Source organism: Scyliorhinus canicula, chromosome 18 (genome assembly GCF_902713615.1).
Source record: "Scyliorhinus canicula chromosome 18, sScyCan1.1, whole genome shotgun sequence".
Lineage (NCBI taxonomy): Eukaryota > Metazoa > Chordata > Chondrichthyes > Carcharhiniformes > Scyliorhinidae > Scyliorhinus > Scyliorhinus canicula.
Window position 1 is genome coordinate 112297656 of NC_052163.1, and position 21873 is coordinate 112319528.

Genomic DNA, 21873 nt, shown 5'->3' on the forward strand with positions numbered 1-21873 from the left:
TCCTGAAGGTGCTGACTCTCACTGGGGTACAGGGTCCCCCTCCTCACCTGAAGGTGCTGACTCTCACTGGGGTCCGGGTCCCCCTCTCCTCTCCTGAAGGTGCTGACTCTCACTGAGGTTCAGGTACAGACTTGCTGCCCTTGTATTTTGATCCAGTGTCCATTAGTCAACCACAGATCAAAGCAGTAAGTCGTAACAAGACTCAACTATCAAGGCATTGCACCCAATGCTGTCTGAAAAGGCACTGTACAGTGATGTTTCTGGAAAGGATCAATGAATCGTGATCAGGATGAAGCTGACTGCAGCTTCAGGAAGGATCCGTTTTCTAGTACTGAGCATTCACCTCGCCTGGCCCACAGGCAAACTGCATCAGCCACACATTGAAGAGAGTTAGTTTCGACCAGTTTAAACTCTTCTGTTTGGATACAATTGTTCAACCTGAAAATATGACACTGATTAAAAAGCATCAAATAGAAAAATCCACAACTGATTCCACAGAGTGCAGTTCAGTTCCATCCAGAATTCCCAGCTCTTTGAAGCCAAAATAACTCTCCCCCCAAGCTCATTCACGAAGAGGGAGTAGGGCTTTCCAACCCTCCTGGAACCTTCAGCAATTAATAAAAATAAATAACCCAGCAGCAAATAACAGAAGGAAAAAAAAAAATTGCATGCAATTGTGAAAATTAAAAATGAACAAATTCATCTGATCAGCTGCCTGCGAGTCTCAGACATTCCTGGAGACTCTATAATTCTTCAGTGGTTTCAACCATCTTGGTCACTCCTCAAAGGATGAGCTCTCCCTGGAAAATCTGGCGACAGTTCGCAGCCTGAAGGAGGAGGGAAGGTGCATCTCGAGTCTCAATCACATTCTTCAAGCCACCAGTATTAGGCAAGGAGGCTGAGCTGGGATTGGTTGTGTTTACATAAACGTCACACCTTCCAGTCAACTCCAAAATGGCTACAAAATAAAATAAAAGTTCTCAAAATGTTCCACAAACCAAAAAGATTGCAGAGACTCCCATTATCCGGAATTCTGTTGGGAATAGCTAACAATAAGTGCAATAAGAGCAAGGGGGACAACTTTGCATCAAAGCCAGTTCGAGGAGAAGAGCAATTTACTGGTTCTCTCTGTACCGGTTTGCAAGTTCCATTGGGGAAACAGCTTGGACCAAACTCGGAATGGAAACACGGAAATTCAAAATCTTCAACCACGGGTGGAGTTTGGTTGAAAGGTTTTCCCCATTTGTGGACATGGAGCGTAGAAACGTGCTCGATACGGAGATTTATAAAAAAAAACAAATCACAGACCAAATCAGAGTGATTGAGGTAAAATGTTAGATACATCAAGAGTCTGTAACCACTCAAAACAGTGGAATCTCTCAAACAATCCCCAGATGGACACAGTGAATCGACTACACACACACGCACGCACGTCTTCGTCCAGTGGGAGAATTCCTCACTAGCATCCGGCAAAGTACTTGCCTAGACAGGGAAAGCAAAAGGCAAAATTAGCAACAGCACTAATTGGTAGCGACAACAAAGTAAATGAGTATTATCCAATTGTTCACTCCAGTGGGCGCAATGTACAGCGTCGCAGATTTACTCTCAGTGAAGGTTCCATACGCATAATAAACGTATTTCTCAATTTCAATCATTCAACATCTGGAAACTCTTTACCTGTAACTAATTTCTTCTTTACCAGCGAGAGTCTGTATCCACCTCCAACCAGACAAATATCAGTGCCAGACATCGTACTGCCCTCGCTCGTAAACTGCAGAGCCAGGGGTGAAGGCTTACTGGGGCCATCAGCTACCTCCCAGCTCGCATGAAGGAAACCTTTGCCTGCAGGAGCCAGAGAGAGATGTTAGCTACAGTTTACAGGCAGGGAGAGCACAGCAGAATTTTATTGTGAACAAGCGACAACCCACACTCGCCACTCGAGTGGCATGGACACCAGATCAACAGATAGTACAAATTCACTGGTGCAAAGGAAGAATAACCCTAGTACAAACAGCAAAATAAAGAACAGGAAGCCTTCTCAGGGCAATAATGGATCGTCAATAAACTCTGTATTGCCAGCGACACCCACCCCTTGGAATTATGGGTTTTCTTCCCCGATCCCCGCTGTTGTTATTGCTGGACAAGTCCGATCTCTGGAACCTGGCTTGATAGAACATTATTTTTTAAACAGTGGAGGGTAGTCACTGAACAGATTCACAGGAGTCTTCTCTTTACACAGGAGTCTTCTCTTTACAAAATGATAAAACATTTATTGAAGAAACATAATTGTAGACAAAGTTGGAAAGGTTTCAACACAGGCACCAAGACAAATGATTTAAAGTCGTGCTATCTCCTACAGATCCAACACTTGAACGAAGGAGGTACCATTATTTCTACACCAATGGAAGGGCAGCACAGTGGGTGGCACAGTGGTCAGCACTTCTGCCTCATGGTGCCGAGGTCCCAGGTTCCATCCCCGCTCTGGGTCACAATCCGTGTGGAGTTTGCACATTTTTCCCGTGTTTGCGTGGGTTTCGCCCCGACAACCCAAAGATGTGCAGGGTAGGTGGATTGGCCGTGTTAAATTGCCCCTTAATTGGAAAAAAATAATTGGGTACTCTAAATTTAAAAAAAAAATTTTTTTAATTGCTCTTTAATTGGAAAAAATGAATTGGGTGTTCTAAATTTATATATTTTTTAAAAATTCTACACCAAAGGTAGAGGCGGTTCAGTTTCAAAGACGGTTCTTTTCCTATAGACTTCTGAACATGTGTTAGAAGTACTGCCAGAATTAGTACTCCCTTGAGTAATCCAGAAAATGCACTCGAGAGCAATACATACCAGTTTCTTAACAGTCTGGCATTATGTCCAGCTGGACAGAGACCGAGACTTCACCCACTACATCTGAACTAAAATCTACCTTTCCGTCTCTCCCAACTCCGAGTCTCTCTGATTCCGTGTTGCTAGGCAACGGCAGATTTTCTACTTCGCATTTTTATTTTATTTTAACTTCCCTAAACTATTAACCCCTTGATAACCCATCTCTTCACGTGTCGTAAAACCTCATTAAAAATGCATCTTTACGGGGACCAGCAAATCACATGCACATGCTTTGGTCTTGCCCCAAGCTCATCAGTTTCTGGGTCTCCTTTTTTTTTTGATACGATTTTGGGCGCTCAGCTGGAACTGTCAGACTCGCCGGTGCTGCAGATGGGGGCGGAGGCGGACGTCTTAGCCTTCACATCGCTAATAACCCGGAGGCAGGTACTGCTTGGGTGGAGGTCCCCGGTGCCACCCACGGCCTAGGCTTGGCTGGGAGACCTGATGACATTTCTGTACCTCAGGATGGTCGGTGGAAGAGTTCGACTCAAGGTGGAAACCTTACATTTCCTTTTTCAGGGAACTGGTTACCGTCAGCTGTTGGGGGCGGGGGGCATCTTTTTAAATTGGGTTGGGGGTTGAAGGGTTTGTTTTCTTTCAGGGGTGGACTGGGTGAGTGTATTTTGTTAATAAAATGAGGTTGGGGTTGGTTGTATTGTTGTTGGGTTTCTATGGGCGGCACGGTAGCACAGTGGTTAACACAGTTGCTTCACAGTGCCAGGGTCCCAGGTTTGATTCTCGCTTGGGTCACTGTTTGTGCGGAGTTTGCACTTTCTCCCCATGTCTGCGTGGGTTTCCTCCAGATGCTCTGGTTTTCTCCCACATGTCTGGAAAGACGTGCTCGTTAGGGTGAATTGGACATTCTGAATCCTCCTTTTGTGTTCCCGAACAGGCATCGAAGTGTGGCGACTAGCGGATTTTCACAGTAACTTCATTGCAGTGATAATGGAAGCTACGTGTGACAATAATAAAGATGATTATTATTAGTATATTGAAAATTGTTTTGATTAAAATATATATATTTCAAATGTATGTATACACAGGACCCCAGACTCCATTTCACAGATCTCTAAACTGGAATCAAACCTATGAAAGCTATATCTTGTCTCGACACCCACCGCAGTGCAGACAGGGGAAGAGTGTTGTGGTAACTGGAGACCACAGAGCAGGTAGTCAAATGTGCTGTTTAATAGAAGAAACTTTGTTATATAAATAAATAGGGAAGTTTAACAGTACCTCAGCAGAACTGTACTAACAGTAATAACTCTGAAAACAGGAGCTGTAGTAAAACAGGTCTTGTTTATAGATCCCCCTTTTGCAAACTGAAAAACCCACATATGCTCAGAACCCTCAACAGACGCCAGTAAAAGTATTACAAAAGGGAAAGGCTGACAAGATCGTTCTGTACTCAAAAATGACACTGAAGTAATGGGTTAACAATACGAAATTCTGTCAGGAGCTTTGTGATTGTGTTGCAACCTACACAATAGCGCTGGTGAATCTTGTAACAATTGATCTGGAATCATAGGTGAAGAGGTAGATTGAGAATTTGTACATGAACATTCCTCTTCCATTCCCCCAGCTGAGTCAGCCGGCAAACCTGGAAACACCGGGACCACGTCCTGGTGAATGCCCACAACAGCATTACCCTCTGCCATGTTGGCTGTCGTGGCTTCTGACTGAGTCATAACATAAATGGTCTTGGTATCTGCGAACGACTCTTCCGTGTTGCAATCTCATGACCCAAAATACTGGATCACTTTGGTTTAAAATTATTCCCGGTAACCACCTCTAGTTACGACTTAAGTTCCTGATGTAATCCCGATCATCGGGTTTGAACTGCCTCCCTTTGGCGTCATAGTCATGCCCCCCCCCTTCTGCTTTCCACTGTACTCTTGCTGAGGCCATGGGAGGAATACATTTTGACTCAGACTCATCAGTGGCTTGTGGTTGGCACGATAGCTAGTAGCTAGTCCCTCTTTGTCCAACTGTGAATATCCCTTTTCAGCCTTCGTCAGATGCAAAACCGATGGGTTTTTTTTTTGGAACCATCCTCCATTAAATGAGAAAGTACCGCCTCCACACTGTCGGGCGAAGCATCACATGACGGGATAAGTTTCCTGTCTGGATCAAAATGGACCAGCAGATTAGCCAATTGCAGCAGCACTTTCACATAAAGCCTTCTTCTGTACGTACTCCCAAATTTGGTTTCTTTGTGCAGAAGTAGGTACAGTGCAGCCAACACTGTTGACAGGTCTGGCAATAAACATTCCGTAATAGTTTACCAAGCCCAAAAATGACCCGAGCTCGGGTACCTTCCTAAATAGCTCGAATTTTCCCCTCCGTAGGAGGCAAGCCGTGTGCAGTGATTCTGTGAGCTCCTCTTCAGATCCAGTCCCGTCTCGGAAAACCTTTTTTCACACTTGATCAAGATTGCTCAAGTCCTCTCTGCAATTAAGATGTCATCAAAGTAGACTGCCAGCTGAGGAATCCCCTGCAACAGGGTGTCCATCGTCCTTTAAAAGATCGCTAGACTGGAGGTTACGCCAAAAAACAAACGATTGTACTTGAACAACGCTATTTATGAGCGTTGGTGACGTACTGCTTGGAATCTTCCTCGAACAAGAGTAGTTGACATGCCTGACTCATGTCCAGTTTTGAAAGCGTCTCGTCTCCTGCTGAGTTGGAAGCAAATCTTCCCCTCCTAGATAATGAATAATCATCTAACTTGGAAAGCTGGTTAATGGGGAGCATGTAGTGGCTATGCAAGCCCACCGTGCCATAACTTTTAAAGGACAGGGATGATTGGGGCTACCCAACAAGAGAACTGAATAAAGCTTGATGACTCCAAACCTTTGCAGCCGCTCCAACTCCACCTCCACCTTCCTTCTCATAGCATAGGGCACCGTTTTTCAAATGGTTTTGTCCCGTGCCCATTTTTTTACCAATCGGCCAGCCTTCGGGACCCACCGGCCGACCTTCGTGACCCAGCCAGCCAGCCGAACTTTGCAACTCACCATTTTCACTTACCTTTAATGTGACAGGCGAGCCTGCTTGGTCCTCGTGATCTCACTTGCTTTGTTATTTAACATTACATATCTGAAAATGACTTTCGCTGACGATTTGAGATCTCACTGCATTCGTTGAAAACTAAAGAGGTTCGTCCTCTAACTCACCATTTTTAGTCTTCAAATATCTTTGAGGTTTTGTGGGTTTTAAACTTTCATTTGCCAGTGCTTCCCTGCATGTAGCACACATGAACTTTGAATCCTGATTTGCAGTGAAAGAATTATTAACCCACACCTCAAATAATCATCTTTATGCTGCTGTGTTCCTGTTTTCAGCTTCTTCTTCATGGGTTGTTCACCAGAGGCCCTGGAGCTCACACCAGCTGCAAAATGGAAGAATCTCTTGCGCCCAGAACACGTGATGTCAGCGTACGGGGTGCATGACCTGCTCTTTGCTGCCGCATCCGGTGGGAGGACTCTGTCATTTTCTGAAAAGAAACTGACCCTGGACAGCGCACTGGCATCACGAGGCTGTATATCCCACCGGGCACCGGGCACCGGGCCTGCGCACTGGCATCACGAGGCTGTATATCCCACCGGGCACCGGGCCTGCGCACTGGCATCACGAGGCTGTATATCCCACCGGGCACCGGGCCTACGCACTGCTTCATCTGGCACGCATGTGCGAGATATAGAACATAGAACAGTACAGCACAGAACAGGCCCTTCGGCCCTCGATGCGGTGCCGAGCATTGTCCGAAACCAAAATCAAGCTATCCCACTCCCCGTCATTGTGGTGTGCTCCATGTGCCTATCCAATAACCGCTTGAAAGTTCCTAAAGTGTCCGACTCCACTATCACAGCAGGCAGTCCATTCCACAACCTAACCACTCTCCGAGTAAAGAACCGGCCTGGGACATCTGATGGCCGGCAATCTGAAAAGTCCATCACTGCCGACCTTTTTGAAGGCTGGTCGCGGCAGCCGGGCGCCCCTCCCGCGATCGCGAACGCCGCGACTGAGCGCTGCGACCCTCCCAAAACCGCCCCCGATTCGGAGTTTGAAAACCCCTGGCATAGGGCTTGAAAAAGCCGAGGAGTAGCCGGAGGATCTATCTACAACTTTGCAGTAGTGCCACGTCCGGATACCTCGTAACAACATCCTTGGTCACCCTCGTGTGTTTGATCTCATCCCACTTCAATGGAATTTTGCTCAGTCAGTCCTGCCCTAGAAAACCCGGCTCCCACCCTTTGACCAAAAGGAGGCGTGCCCATGCTTCTTGACTATTATACACAATATGGACTTCCCAGAGCAAAGGTATGGACTCTGCGGCGTACGTCCAAAGGATAACCTCGGCTGGAGTAAGTTGGGTTAATGAATTTTATTTATGTAAAGAGGGTTTCCAGGGGAGTAGACAAATCGAGACATCGTGCTTAGCTTAGTAAGCTGCAGCTGCCAGGGGCTGAAGCCGTCAGGGTGTTGAGGTTTCAGTTTTAGATTGGAGTGTGGACAGACAAGCAGCTTCTCTGATAACATAGTTTCGATCTGTCTGTGAACAGGAGCAGCGAGTTAAAGATTTGTCTGTGAACCGGACTGGAGCACTTCCTCAAAGACTGGTAGGTTAAACAGTAGTTTGAGACAAGCAAGAATCTGCAAGCTGGTTCCTGAAGGATATCTCTTTCTCAAAGCAAGGCATCCAAGACATCGCTATTAAACAGGTATTCCAGGGTCTGCTAGCCTAATTTAAAATGGATTTTGACCGGAGATGGGTGTTGTTGGAGTAGAGATAAAGATTTTTTTTTTTTTTTTTTTTATAAATTTAGATTACCCAATTATTTTTTCCAATTAAGGGGCACTTTAGCGTGGCCAATCCACCTACTCTGCACATTTTTGGTTTGTGGGGGCGAAACCCACGCAGACACGGGGAGAATGTGCAAACTCCACACGGACAGTGACCCAGAGCCGGGATCGAACCTGGGACCTCAGCGCCGTGAGGCGGTTGTGCTAACCACTAGGCCACCGTGCTGCCCTGAGTAGAGATAAAGATAGCAGTTAGGAGTTATTGTTTCATTGTATTGTTGAGCATTGTTTAACAAGTAATTATAAGCTATGGTCTTTATGATGTTAAAAGTAATTTAATGCAGTGTTGGTAATAAAGTTTGTTTTGATATTACCAAATCCCTATTTGTGGGAATCATTCCTGGAGCAAAGTATCCTTTCCTTACGGTCTTACAAATGAAATAAAATATTGGGGTTTCTGTCCAGTATCTTAGCAACGGTTGGGGTTTGGACCGGGATGGTAAGAAAATCTCTCTTCATTTGATGCAGCGTCCTACCTGTGCGCCAACATTAGATTTCTGAATATTTTTGGCATTACTGGAAGCCATTTCCATGCCCCATGAAATTTCCTGAGCCTTTTTAACGTCAGTGTGGTTTCATCCAACAACCAATGCTGAATGCTATCCTCGTTAATGCCGCAGACCTGTCCATCTGTTGAGCATTTCAACTACTCCGAACTCAGTGTTCAGAAAACTGGTGTAATTCCGCCACAGTGTTAGTTACTGATTAACCTGCTTTTCAAAAACGGTTATGAAATTTGAATCTTTGAACTAATCACAGAGGGCTTCGGGTCATGGTGATTCCCGACCAGAGCAACAAAATCTGCAAATAAATCTCTCCTGGCTTCTGTGGCGTGGCCAGATCCCTCGTCAGCTTAGAAGTCTTCTCCCCACACATACTCAGGAGAATCGTACGCTGTTTTTGCCCAACCTTCTATTCCATTTGCTAAAACAGAATGCTCCAACTTCGCCATTTATTCTGCCCAGTCCTTGCTTCTCTCATCAAATTCACTGACCGCTCCAAACATAGCCATGGTGCTGCTAACTTGAAATTCTGTTGAATAAACCCACGATGAAAAACTAGCTACTCACTGGAGAATGTAACCTCGTGTCACACCGAACATCAAAAAATATTTTTTCTTTTCTTGTTTTCTCCTTGTCGCCAAAACGATGCGGTTACTTGAGACCACAAAAGGAGCTAGTAGAATGCGTTGTTTAAAAGGAGGAACTTCTTTATAGAAATAAATAACGGTGGCTAACAGTAATAACTAGGAAACAGGAGCAGTAGTAAAACATATCTTGCTTACAGGTCACCCTCCTGCAGACTGGAAAAGCCTGCCAAAACCTGCACATGCTCAGAACCCTCAACAGACGTCAGTAAGACAATTACGAAGGAGAAAGGCTTATAAGGACACTCTGAAATCAAAATGATGCTCTGTAACAGGTGTATTCACAGGTGATCTGGGAATCAGTGTGGAAGGGAGGTGGCAACACGGAGCGAGGAGGGGACACGCCGGGCGGAGGGGGTAGTGGATCTGCAAGCTCCACTTGTGTCTGCAAAGACCCCCCCCCCCCCCACGTCACTCAGCACGGTCTCGCCAACAATCCTCTCCAGAGCAGGTTTGAAATCATTTAGTAGCACTGAGGAGTTCAGGGCCTACTTTTACATTTCAACTAGAACCAGGTGGGAGAGAGAGCTCAATGGTTTTGGTTTGTAGCCATTCTGTATGACTTCAATACCCGTCCATCCATTCTGCCAGCCGACCGGGGTGGGGGGGGGGGGGGGGGCTGGTTGTGGAAAGCAGGAACAAAGGGTTTAACATCGATCCAGGTATCTGTACCCAACCTGCCACCCAGGGAGCTTACGGCAATGTTAATGGTGAAGGGAATGGGTTTGCTTCATCCATTCCAGCAAATTTACCTTCGGTTCCTGACTGGTTGCAGATATCCGGAAGCTTCCACCACAGCCTCTTCTGTTTGGAATTCCTTCGGGAAGAGAAGTAGAGAGTCAGCTACTGACCAGCTTTTCAAAGCTTCAGGATTCTCCTTGCTCCATCATTGGCGGCTGCATCGGAGCCCCACGGTCCAGAATTCCCTCGGGAAATCCCACAGCCTCACTCCAAACACCAACCTCATCTATCCTAATCTCCCTTCACATGCAGAATGTGTCTGATTTTGGATTTTTTTTATTCATTAAAGGTGTTATTTAAAACACGAGTTACCAAAGTGTCACTTGAGAGTATTGTGAGGCCTCACCCCGAATCATGAATAGCTTTTGGGTAAAAAGGAAGGGCAAGTGCCCTCTCTGGGGTGGAGGGAGGGGCTCAAACCATCCAACACTGGCCAAGTGGAGGAATGTCACTGGCCACTCACTCCGCACCCCCTACTCTCCCTCGCCCAGCAACCTCACAACCAGCATCCCAGTTTCTGGCATCTCACCAGACAGCGGTGGGCTGTGACTGGACGTCACTGACAACTCCTTCCAGTGGTACCAAGGCATGTAGGTTCCTCAGCGCCGTCGCCGCGGTTTCGGTGTCATACTCGTAATCCATGGTGACCTCGGTGTAACTGGACTCGCATTTCCAGCGAGCAGCAACTTTCAAGGGGACAGCCGGACAGTCCAGAGTGGAAACCTACAGAAAAAGCACAGCACAGCCATCGTGGTGAGGTGGCCAGACACTCTTCACAGAATTGCCACTGCTCTGCTCCATGCTGAAGACCCACACACAAGCAACTTTGTCTTCCTCTCCTCCTTTCCCCTCCATCATCCCTTCGTTCTCCTTCTCCCCCGTTCACCTCCCTCCCCAATCTGGGGTTGGAAATCCAACACACATTTACAGTTCACAAGGAAGCCATTCAGACCTGTTGTGTCGTGGGATTGAAACGCTTGTAGAATCTCTGCCGTTTTCTGTTCTCGAGCAGTTATTTCTGGCAACTGAATGGAGCGAAGTGGCTTTGGGGGCAAGGGTGGGGGGGAAAAGGACCAGCAAAAGGCACAGTGAGGTGTGTGGGCAGAGGAGATGCAGGCATGAGAATCTATGTGAAAAGCTGGTCTCAGTTAAGGGTGATCATGAAGCTGCCCGATTGAAAAGCCAGACCAGTCACACTGCTGTCCTTTACTAAGGAAGCCTCGCATCCTGACTCAGTCTGGGTTTGTAAATGACTCCAGCCCCACATCAATGCGACTGATTCTTAAATCTCCTCATGTGTAATCTAGCAAGTCCCTCAATTTTACCACAACAATTAGGAAAGAGCAGGAAAGCCTGGAGGCGCTGGTGACGGCGCCGCTGCCATTCCCTCCAATGAGGCATACCACGAGCCCGGTGGTGGTGGCTACCCTCAAAATTTGGAGGTAATGGAGGCGGCATAGGGGGGAGGTGGGGGCCTCGATGGGATCCCCGACACGGGGGAACCGCTGGTTTGTTCCGGGGAGAATTGATGGCGGGTTCCTGAGTTGGCACAGGGCAGGTATCAGGAGGTTGGGGGACCTGTTTATAGACGGGAAATTTGCGAGCCTGGGTGAGCTGGAGAGGAAGTTCGGGCTCCCCCCGGGGAACACCTTTCGGTACATGCAAGTGAGGGCGTTTGTCAGGCGGCAGGTGGCGGGGTTCCCTCTGCTGCCGCCGCGTGGGGTCCAGGACAGGGTGCTCTCGGGGGTGTGGGTTGGGGAGGGGAGGATCTCGGCGGCGTACCAAGTGATGCAGGAGATGGACGAGTTGAAGGGTAAATGGGAGGAGGACCTGGGTGAGGAGATTGAGGGGGGGACGTGGGCGGACGCCCTGGGGAGGGTGAACTCCTCCTCTTCTTGTGCGAGGCTTGGCCTCATACAGTTTAAGGTGCTGCACAGGGCTCACATGACCGGGACAAGGATGAGCCAGTTCTTTGGGAGTGAGGACAGGTGTATTAGGTGCTCTGGGAGCCCAGCAAATTATGCCCATATGTTCTGGGCATGTCCAGCATTGGGGGAATTTTGGAAGGGCGTCGCAGGGATGTTGACGAGGGTGGAACGATCCAGGGTCAATCCGGGCTGGGGGCTCGCAGTATTTGGGGTTGCGGAGGAGCCGGGAGTGCAGGAGGCGAAAGAGGCCGGTGTTCTGGCCTTTGCATCCCTGGTAGCCCGGCGGAGGATTCTTCTTCAGTGGAAGGACCCGAGGCCCCCAAGCGTGGAGGCCTGGGTCAACGACATGGCGGGGTTTCTCAAGCTAGAGAAGGTGAAATTTGCCCTAAGGGGATCGATGCAGGGGTTTTTCAGGAGGTGGCAGCCATTACTGGACTTCCTGGCAGAACGATAGAAACAGGCCAGCAGCAGCAGCAACCCGGGAGGGAGGGAGGGGGGGGGGGGGGGGGGGGGATGTTTTGTTGTTTTGTACTAAAGGGACCGGCATAGTTGTTCTGTGCCAATGTTGGGCATTAATTCATTTCCTCTTCTGTGTATACGCGGGGGGGGTTTCTGTCCTGTCTATTGAAGGGACGGGTAGATGTTTTGGGGGAATGATGGGTGTTAGTTTATCTCTTCCGCTGTGTAGGGGGGGGGGGGGGGGGGGGGGGGCTGTTCTTTCTGTTCTTTGTAAAAAAAAAAATCTGTCTTTTCCTTGTTGATATTCTGCAAAAATTTGAATAAAAATTTTTTTTTTTAAAGAAGGAAAGAGCAGGAAATGGCAGCCTGGCCAATGACACTCAATCCCAAGAATGAAGAAAATTCAGGTCAATCGATTTACAGGGAATAAACATTTTTAAAAAAAGTTTGTTCATGGGATGTGGGCGTCTCTGGCTGGGCCAGCATTTATTGCCCATTCCTGAGGGCATTTAAGAGTCAGCATATTTCTGTGGATCTGGAGTCACGTGGAGGCCAGACCAGGTAAGGACGGCAGATTTCCTTCCCTAAAGGACATTACTGAACCAGATGGGTTTTTACGACAACCGACAATGGTTTTATGATTGCCTTTTGACTTTTATTTGCAAATTTTTATTGAATACAAATTTCACCATCTGCCATGGCGGGATTTGAACCCGGGTCCCCAAAAGTATGACTCTGGGTCTCTGAATTACTAGTCCAGTGACAATACCACTCTGCCACTTCCTCCCCTGCTGTGCTACTAGCCACATAACAATCATAGGAACATTGGCCATTCGGCACTTCAAGTCTGCTCCATAATTCTATAGATTGTGGCTCAACTGCCCCTCAATACTTCCCTTCCCCAACAAAGTAATTATTCTGCATGAAGAGATTTGCAATGTGATAAGTGCTACATAAATCAAAGTCCATTGCAAGAGCATTGGGGCTGGTTTAGCTCACTCAGCTAAATCGCTGGCTTTTAAAGCAGACCAAGCAGGCCAGCAGCACGGTTCAATTCCCGTACCAGCCTCCCCGGACAGGCGCCGGAATGTGGCGACTAGGGGCTTTTCACAGTAACTTCATTGAAGCCTACTTGTGACAATAAGCGATTTTCATTTTTCATTTTCATTTTTCATTTTCATTCATTTCATTTTCATTTCATTTTCATTTTCATTTCCCTCATCTGTACCTGGTACTTGAGGAGACTGATGTTGAAATAGGAGGCGTTGGGGTTCTGCTTGGCTTGTTTCTGGAGCTGGGCTGTGAGATTGGGCATGTTCAGCCAGAAATCTTTCACATCACAATCACTCTGTGATGGATCACTGCATGAGAGATACCAGAGTTAGATTACAGGCAAGCTGAAACTGAGAGACACATCACAGCTCCAGCAGAAACATCCTGCCTGCTGGAAATAGGCAGCGGAATCTTTCACCCTTGAAGCTCTACATCTTCAGTCCCTGAAGACTTCCTGATGCTCTTCCCACCCCTCACCCTGAGTAAAGAGCCCAGCCATACCTCATCAGATAGCAACTCCTTTCCTGGTGACAGGCTTTCCTCCCAGTGTTTGAAGCAATATGCACAACAAGGATGGCAGGAGGCCATTAAGCTCTTCAAGTGGCAGCAGAGTGGTTAGCACTGCTGCATCATAGCACCACGGATCCGGATTCAATTCCGGCCTTGGGCGACTATGTATGGAGTTTGCATGTTCTCCCCATAGTCCAAAGGAGTGCAGGTTAAGTGGTTTGGCTATGCTAAAACTGCCCCTTAGTGTCCACAGATGTGCAGGTTAAGTGGGGTTACGGGAATAGGGGAAGTAGATCTAGGTAGGGTGCTCTTTCAGAGAGTCAGTGCCGACTCGATGGGCCGATTGGCCTCCTTCTGCACTGTAGGGATTCTATTCCCTGGAGTCTGTTCCACTATTTAATTAGGTCAGCCCTGGTCTTCTGCTCAATCCAATTCTCCTGCCATTGCTCCACATCCCCCAACAAAAATAAATCTCATTCTCAAAAGCTCTATTTGACCTCGAGCTTTTCCAGAAGACTTCGAGATTCCCAACCCGGTGTGAAGATGCCCTTCCTGACATCACCCCTGAACAACTTGGCACCAGTTTTAAGAATCTGTCCCCTTGTCCTCGACTCCCCTCCCCCTCAAGGAAATAATATCTCGCTATTGACCCTATTAACTCCTTTATCATGGGGCAGCACGGTGGTGCAATGGTTAGCAGTGCTGCCTCATGGCGCTGAGGACCCGGGTTCGATTCGGTCACCTGGGTCACTGTCCGTGTGGAGTTTGTACATTCTCCCTGTGTTTGTGCGGGTCTCATCATCACAACCCAAAGATGTGGAGGGTAAGTGGATTGGCCACGCTAAATTGCCCCTTAATGGGAAAACAATAATGGGGTACTCTTAAGTTTCTTAAAAAAAAACTCCTTTATCACTTTAAATACCTTAATTAGAACCCAATATCTCTGTGGTGAACTTACCCAGCAAACCCCATCCCACCACTATTTCTTCTCCAAGGTGCTGGACCCAGAGTTCATTGCCACCTCCAGTGAGGATCTGACCAAATAACTGTGCAACGCAAGTCTCATTTTCCTTTCCTTGCTTTCCAGCTGCCTTAAAATAAAGGCCACCATTCCAGCCTCCTTCTTTGATTATTCTTTTCGACATAAAAATCTACAGCACACAAACAGACCATTTGGCCCAACTTGTCTATGCTCGTCCTTATGCCCCACACTAACCTCCTACTACTCCCTATAATAGCGAGTTCCACATTCCAGGGGCTTTTCACAGTAACTTCAATGTAAACTTATTTGTGACAATAAAGATTATTATAACAATAATGATATTATTATTATTCTTACCGCCCTGGCTAAAGGAGTTTCTCCTGAATTCCTGTGACCATCTGATATCGATGGCCTCCAGCTCTGGTCTCCCCGACAGTGAAAATAATTACTCCATATCTATTTTGTGAAGCCTTTCACAATTTTTCTTTCTCTTTTTTTATAAATTTAGAGTACCCAATTCATTTTTCCAATCAAGGGGCAATTTAGCACGGCCAATCTACCTACCCTGCACACCTTCGGGTTGCGGGGTCGAAATCCACGCAAACAGAGGGAGAATGGGCAAACTCCACAGTGACCCAGAGCCGGGATCGAACCTGGGACCTCGGCGCCGTGAGGCTGCAGTGTTAACCCACTGCGCCACCGTGCTGCCCTCCCTTTCATAATTTTAAAGATGCAATTGGTCACTCCCCAGCCTCCTCTTTTTCTACAGAAGAAGCCTCTCAATCTTTCCCAAAAGTTCTACTGTTATCCTTGTAAATCATTTTTCCCTCCAGATCCTTTTTAAAAATAATATGGAGCCCAGAACGGCACCAAATTCTCATTTTGTATCTATCCACTTTGTATTTAACCACCATCTTTTGGGAGTTTGTGTGCCTCAATAGCCAAATTTTCACCAAAGTTGCTAGCCTCTCACCATTAGGGAAACTCTCTTCGTGACTCATGGGTCTTCCCTTTGTCAGACACTTGCAAGTGTTCCATTTAGTTTTTTCATTAAAGGGTATCCAGAATCGAGCCACCCAGACACTGACCTGTCGGCTCAATCCAGGCTTCCCGATTCTCACCTGTACAGCAATTGAGAGTTGGGCAGAAACTGCGCAATCCGGTTGGCATTCAAAAGCCTGAAGCTGATGACGGCTGGGGACGGATTCCCACTGAAGATCCGAACTATTCCCGTTGGGAAGGACATGGTGAGATCTCCCGTCAACTTCACAATGACACTGCGAAAGTAAGAGAGTTTCACCAATCCCAGCAGAGAACACACACATATGCAGGAACCATGGTACGTGATTCCAGAGACTGGGAATTCGAGAGGTTGCTCATCTGAAGTTACCAACATCGCCTGTCTCAGCCCTGTTCCAGCTCAGACGCTGCTGAAATCCTCATCCAGACCCTCGAGTCATCTTCAGATTTGACTATTCCAATGCTCTGCTGGCCCCCACCCACTTCATGATACCTCCAAACTTCAGCTCATCCAAAACTCTACTGTCCCTAACCTAATCCACACCAGCACTCCACATGGCAATGCCTTGATTTTAACATTCTCATCCCGGTTATCAAATCCTCCCCTGGCCGCATGTCTGTTAAGTACAGCCTTCTCCAGTCCTATAGCTCTCTGCCCTCCTTGGAATTCTGGCCCCTTGGGCACTGCCATCGCTCCACCATTGGCCGCTGTGCCCCCAGTTGCCTGGGGCTACAAGCTCCCTCAACTTCCTGGCCTCTCTTCCCTCCTTTGACCATGATTTTTGGTCGTCGGTCCCAGTATCTGCTGAGGTGGCTCACAGTCAATTACCTCTCGTGAAGCACCTTGGAATGTTTTATGTGTCGAAGGTGCTTTATTTATTCCTGTCGCTTTTATAGTGTCCCATCGAACGGTGGCCACCAGATCATGTATTCTGAACAATTTAAGATGCTGCAAATATACTTCCCAACATGAAACTGTGCCCCTCTCTACATCTTTACTGAACATGGTAATGTGTTGATGCCCTATCATAAAACAAAGCTGCCCCTTGCAGAGGGGAAGAAAATAAAACTGCATTGCCATGCAACCCTACAGGACCTCAGAACATCCTAATTCTCCCAAATGTCGGCACTGTTGCAATGTTGTAAACAAAGCAGCTAATTTGTGCACAGCAAGATTCCACAAGCAATGTGATAACAACCAGGTTATCTGCTTCAGGTGTTGGTTGAGAAATAAATAGTGGCCATGATACTGGAGAGAATACCCCTGCTCGTCTTCAAAATAGTCCTGGGGAAATATTTTTTTTTCCCCCCAGAGATGACAGACAGGGCCTCAGTTTAATGCCTCAGCTGAATGGCGATGCCTCTGACCGTGCAGCACACCCTCAGCACTGGCACTCGGAGTGTCAGAGTAGGTTATGGGACTAGAGTCCCTGGAGTGAAACGCAGACCCACAATCTTCTGCCTCAGAGGGTGAAAAGGGGGAGCACTCCACACCGAGTCATTGACGCTTACATTTGTTTTGCTTTAATTAAAAATAAAGTCTGAAAAGTGTTTTAAATTTTACATTCATTAAGTTACGTATGTGCACCCAGACAGAGTTGAGTGTCTGTGTGCACAGATCCCTCCCCAACCTCCCTACTTGGTGCCAGATCCAAAAGATGTGTCTGGTCTTCAGGCCGAGTTAGAAAAACATGATGTGGACTGTAACAGGAGGATGGAAGCATCATCTTTTGTCAGAAGTACTGGTGCAAGTCCAGGTTAAGTAGGGGCAGCACGGTAGCATTGTGGATAGCACAATCGCTTAACAGCTCCAGTGTCCCAGGTTCGATTCCGGCTTGGGTCACTGTCTGTGCGGAGTCTGTACATCCTCCCCGTGTGTGCGTGGGTTTCTTCCGGGTGCTCCGGTTTCCTCCCACAGTCCAAAGATGTGCAGGTTAGGTGGATTGGCCATGATAAATTGCCCTTAGTGTCCAGGATTGCCCTTGGTGTTGGGTGGGGTTACTGGGTTATGGGGATAGGGTGGAGGTGCTAACCTTGGGTGGGGTGCTCTTTCCAGGAGCTGGTGCAGACTCGATGGGCCGAATGGCCTCCTTCTGCACTGTAAATTCTATGATAAAAAAATTCTATGATAACAAGTCCATCCTGACAGTTCCCAAAGCTTTCTGTACTGATACCCACACTTACTTTGCAAAGTCTCCACCCCTGAAGTATGCATCGATGCATTCTGTGAACGCAGCTGCAATGGGCAAAACGTCATGGCTCCCTCCAGTCACAGGGCTCGGTCCTCGGGAAATACCTGAGCATATAAAAAGTAATCAGTGTCATCGCACTTCGGGAAGATTTCCTGAAGGAATCCAGGGATAACATCAAAACTACTAACAATGCAATATCAAATCATCAAACCAACGGCACTGTGACCACAAACGGTGACATTTCCATTTTATCAATCTAGTTAGCACGCCTCAAACCCCACTTAATTCAGTCTGGTGGGTATTTCAAGAGTTCTGCTGGATGCGGAGTGCTCAAGGCACCTTGTACTCATCTTACCCAATGATGTCTTAACAGCTGGTGCTCACTTCTCAATACAGCAAGACACAAAGTTCTCAACTTGATTAACAAATACTCATGAGGGTTCTGCAACCTCCTGACTGGAGGTCAGAGATGACAGATCCAGCCTTCGATCATTGGGTCATCAACTACCTCCATCTAGTAGATCAATACAAGTACTGAAGGAAGACTAATATTTCAAAAGCACCTCTGATGACCTCAATGTCCCAGACGCTTTCAGATAAACAAGTAATTTACTGCTGTAATGTAGGAAATGTAGGGAAAATATGCTCATAGCAAGTTCCCTCTAACAACAATATATTGACCAGATAACCTATTCTGGGCAAGAAATATATATTGGCCAGGACGTCAGAGCTTCTCTGCTCATCGAACAGTGGCCATGAAAACTTGAGAGGGCAGACAGGACCTCGATTTAATGCTTCTGCCAAAAGAAAAGGGCATCTTCAACAATGCAGCACTCCCACAGTACAGCACTGGGAGTCTAATCCTGGATTATGGCCTCAAGTGGGAGGTGGACCCTCTGGCTCAGGAGATTGCTACCCTCCCACCCCCGAGCCACGATCGAAACATGGCAACACCACGGACTATCCCTAACACGATCGAGAGTAACTGACCACGTACATGCACTCGAGGCTGGAGTAGCAGCTCGATTTCGGCAGGGACGCGTTGTGGCTGCTTCATCAACTTGACTCTGGGTGGCAGCAGTGGGAGGATTTGGAGATGGCACAGTCGATGGACTGACAGACCTGGGCTGAAGGGAACGAGGAATTCATTAGTTTATTAAAAATATCCACAGATCTTTGCAGCTGATCACAAGGTGAACTGTCTAACCCAATACTGAGATTTGCGAATACTTGCCATAGAAAGGTCTTCACTAAAAGGGGATAAATATTTTTTATTTCTGGAACGCACTTCAGATCTTCAGGATATCCCAAAGGGCTTTTGAAGTGCAGACAGTATTTCAACATGGAATTTTAAGGAACCAATTTGTGTACAGCAAGCTCCCATAACAGTAACGAGATAAGTGACTATATTTTAAGGGAAGCTGGTTGAGGGATAGATATTAACCCAAGAACACTGGGGACAACTCGCTGCTGTTCATCAAATAGTAGCCAGGGGGTCATTTACATCCACCCGATATGGCAGATGGGACCCCAGTTTAATGTCTTCCCCCAAGAATGGCGCCTCCAACAGTGCAGAACTCCACTCAGTACTGCACTGGCTGTGTCAGTCCGGATTACGGGCTCAAGTCTCTGAATTATGACATGAACCCGTGACCTTGTGACTCTGAGACAAAAGAGTCAAGCTGGCATGCGCAAGGAATGAGTTAATTTTCATGGGAAATGAGGCACAGGATGAAACATTTGCTAGTTTGTGATGCAGAACAAAGGCCAACAGCACGGGTTCAATTCCCATAGCGGCTGAGAATTCTGAATTCTCCCTCTGTGACCCAAACAAGTGCCAGAATGTGGCGACTAGGGGCTTTTTTAGGGGCTGGTTTAGCTCACTGGGCTAAATCGCTGGCTTTTAAAGCAGACCAAGGCAGGCCAGCAGCACGGTTCGATTCCCGTACCAGCCTCCCCGGATAGGCGCCGGAATGTGGCGACTAGGGGCTTTTCACAGTAACTTCATTGAAGCCTACTCGTGACAATAAGCGATTTTCATTTTTCATTTCATTTCAAAATCAAGTTTTGCTGAGGTTCAGCAAAAAAGTAGTCTCTTGCTGTCTCTCTCTCCAAGCAGCTGAACAGCTCAGTGCATTTAGAAGGGGTGGAATCAACAACCATAGACATTTCATTATGATGGTGCCCCCAGAATGGTCATTGGCCAATTGCATAATTTGTTGCCTCCGTAGAAACAGGAATATTCCAAGACAAAGAGTCAGCACTGGGATCGTACACGGTAAAGATGGATATGAAGGAGTTTTGACCATTGGGATTTTGCAGAAAGGGATTTGATTCATTGGGTTCCTTAACTTTGATCAGCTGTTCACAGAGCGCAAATTAGTAAACAACGGAGTTCAGACGTACTGAGTCCATTCCGTCGAGCGGAATGTGGAAAAGTTTCCTCTTTGAATGGCGGCGAGGAGGAGCAACGAATACTGTCTCTCTGACAGAGGTCTCAGCCTGAACACTGGGAATTCCTGTGGGCACAACCAGATACATCAAATCAACTGGAAACCTTGATGTAACAACACAATATACTGTTTAATGGGGACAGTGTAGAGAAAGCTTTACTCTGTATCTAACCGTGTGCTGTACCTGTCCTGGGAATGTTTGATGGGGACAGTGTAGCAGGAGCTTTACTCTGTATCTAACCCCGTGCTGTATCTGTCCTGGGAGTGTTTGATGGGGACAGCGTAGAGGGAGATTTACTCTGTATCTTACCCTGTGCTGTACCTGTCCTGGGAGTGTTTGATGGGGACAGGGTAGAGGGAGCTTTACTCTGTATCTAGACCCATGCTGCACCAGACCTGGGAGTGTTTGATGGGGACAGTGTAGAGGAAGCTTTACTCTTTATGTAACCCCGTGCTGTATCTGTCCTGGGAGTGTTTGATTGAGACAGTGTAAAGGGAGCTTTACTCTGTATCTAACCCTGTGCTGTACCTGTCCTGGGAGTGTTTGATGGGGACAGGGTAGAGGGAGCTTTACTCTGTATCTAGACCCATGCTGCACCAGACCTGGGAGTGTTTGATGGGGACAGTGTAGAGGAAGCTTTACTCTTTATGTAACCCCGTGCTGTATCTGTCCTGGGAGTGTTTGATGGGGACAGCATAGAGGGAGCTTTACTCTGTATCTAACCCCGTGCTGTACCTGCCCTGGGAGTGTTTGATTGAGACAGTGTAAAGGGAGCTTTACTCTGTATCTAACCCTGTGCTGTACCTGTCCTGGGAGTGTTTGATGGGGACAGTGAGAGGGAGCTTTACTCTGTATCTAACTCTGTGCTGTACCTGTCCTGGGAGTGTTTGATGGGGACAGGGTAGAGGGAGCTTTACTCTGTATCTAGACCCATGCTGCACCAGACCTGGGAGTGTTTGATGGGGACAGTGTAGAGGAAGCTTTACTCTTTATGTAACCCTGTGCTGTACCTGTCCTGGGAGTGTTTGATGGGGACAGTGAGAGGGAGCTTTACTCTGTATCTAACTCTGTGCTGTACCTGTCCTGGGAGTGTTTGATGGGGACAGTGAGAGGGAGCTTTACTCTGTATCTAACCCCATGCTGTTTGTGTCCTGGCATTGTTTGATGAAGCACTGTTTTCCCGAAATCAAAAGCAGTCCGCTCTGAGTTTCAACTTTGTTGAGTGAACACTCCCCACCTTAGATCAGTTTACAGACAAAAACAGAGATTCACAAAATGTATTTTAGGAAAGGACGTGGGCCATTTCCAATCCCACAGCAAGGTGGTCGCCACTTCACTGCCCTCTTAGTCATGCAACAAGCTCCTCAGTGTTAAATCTGATCCATTGGGGTTCCACACAATAGGAATGAAAGGGCTTTGCCCCATTGGGTTAAGCCAGGAAGAGAATTTGCCACCACCTTCTCTGGGAAGAGAGGAATAGGCAACAAACACCAGAATTGCCTGCGATGCCCACATCCTGCAAGTGATCGGTGGTTCAAATTCTTCCAAATTTGAGGAAAAACAAAGTGAGGGAAAGAGTGTCTCTCCCATGATTTCATAAAAGAGGCATTTCAGAGGAAACAGGTTTCCACTCCCTTCAAA

At 47.2% G+C, this 21873-nt stretch overlaps 1 protein-coding gene across 5 annotated transcripts in view; it reads right to left on the reverse strand.

The window, feature by feature from the left end:
• The window catches only part of LOC119953389 (F-BAR domain only protein 2-like), a 90468-nt gene continuing 68595 nt past the window's right edge, over nucleotides 1-21873 (reverse strand). For all 5 annotated transcript variants that reach the window (XM_038777610.1, XM_038777609.1, XM_038777608.1 and 2 more), the window contains 9 exons: nucleotides 20185-20297; nucleotides 18776-18905; nucleotides 17771-17882; nucleotides 15688-15843; nucleotides 13250-13382; nucleotides 10164-10357; nucleotides 9646-9710; nucleotides 1678-1842; nucleotides 1-1482 (listed from right to left, as the gene is read on the reverse strand). In XM_038777610.1, the coding sequence (XP_038633538.1) occupies nucleotides 1460-1482; nucleotides 1678-1842; nucleotides 9646-9710; nucleotides 10164-10357; nucleotides 13250-13382; nucleotides 15688-15843; nucleotides 17771-17882; nucleotides 18776-18905; nucleotides 20185-20297 (1091 nt within the window). In that variant the 3' untranslated portion in view covers nucleotides 1-1459. The remainder of the gene's footprint in view (nucleotides 1483-1677; nucleotides 1843-9645; nucleotides 9711-10163; nucleotides 10358-13249; nucleotides 13383-15687; nucleotides 15844-17770; nucleotides 17883-18775; nucleotides 18906-20184; nucleotides 20298-21873) is intronic.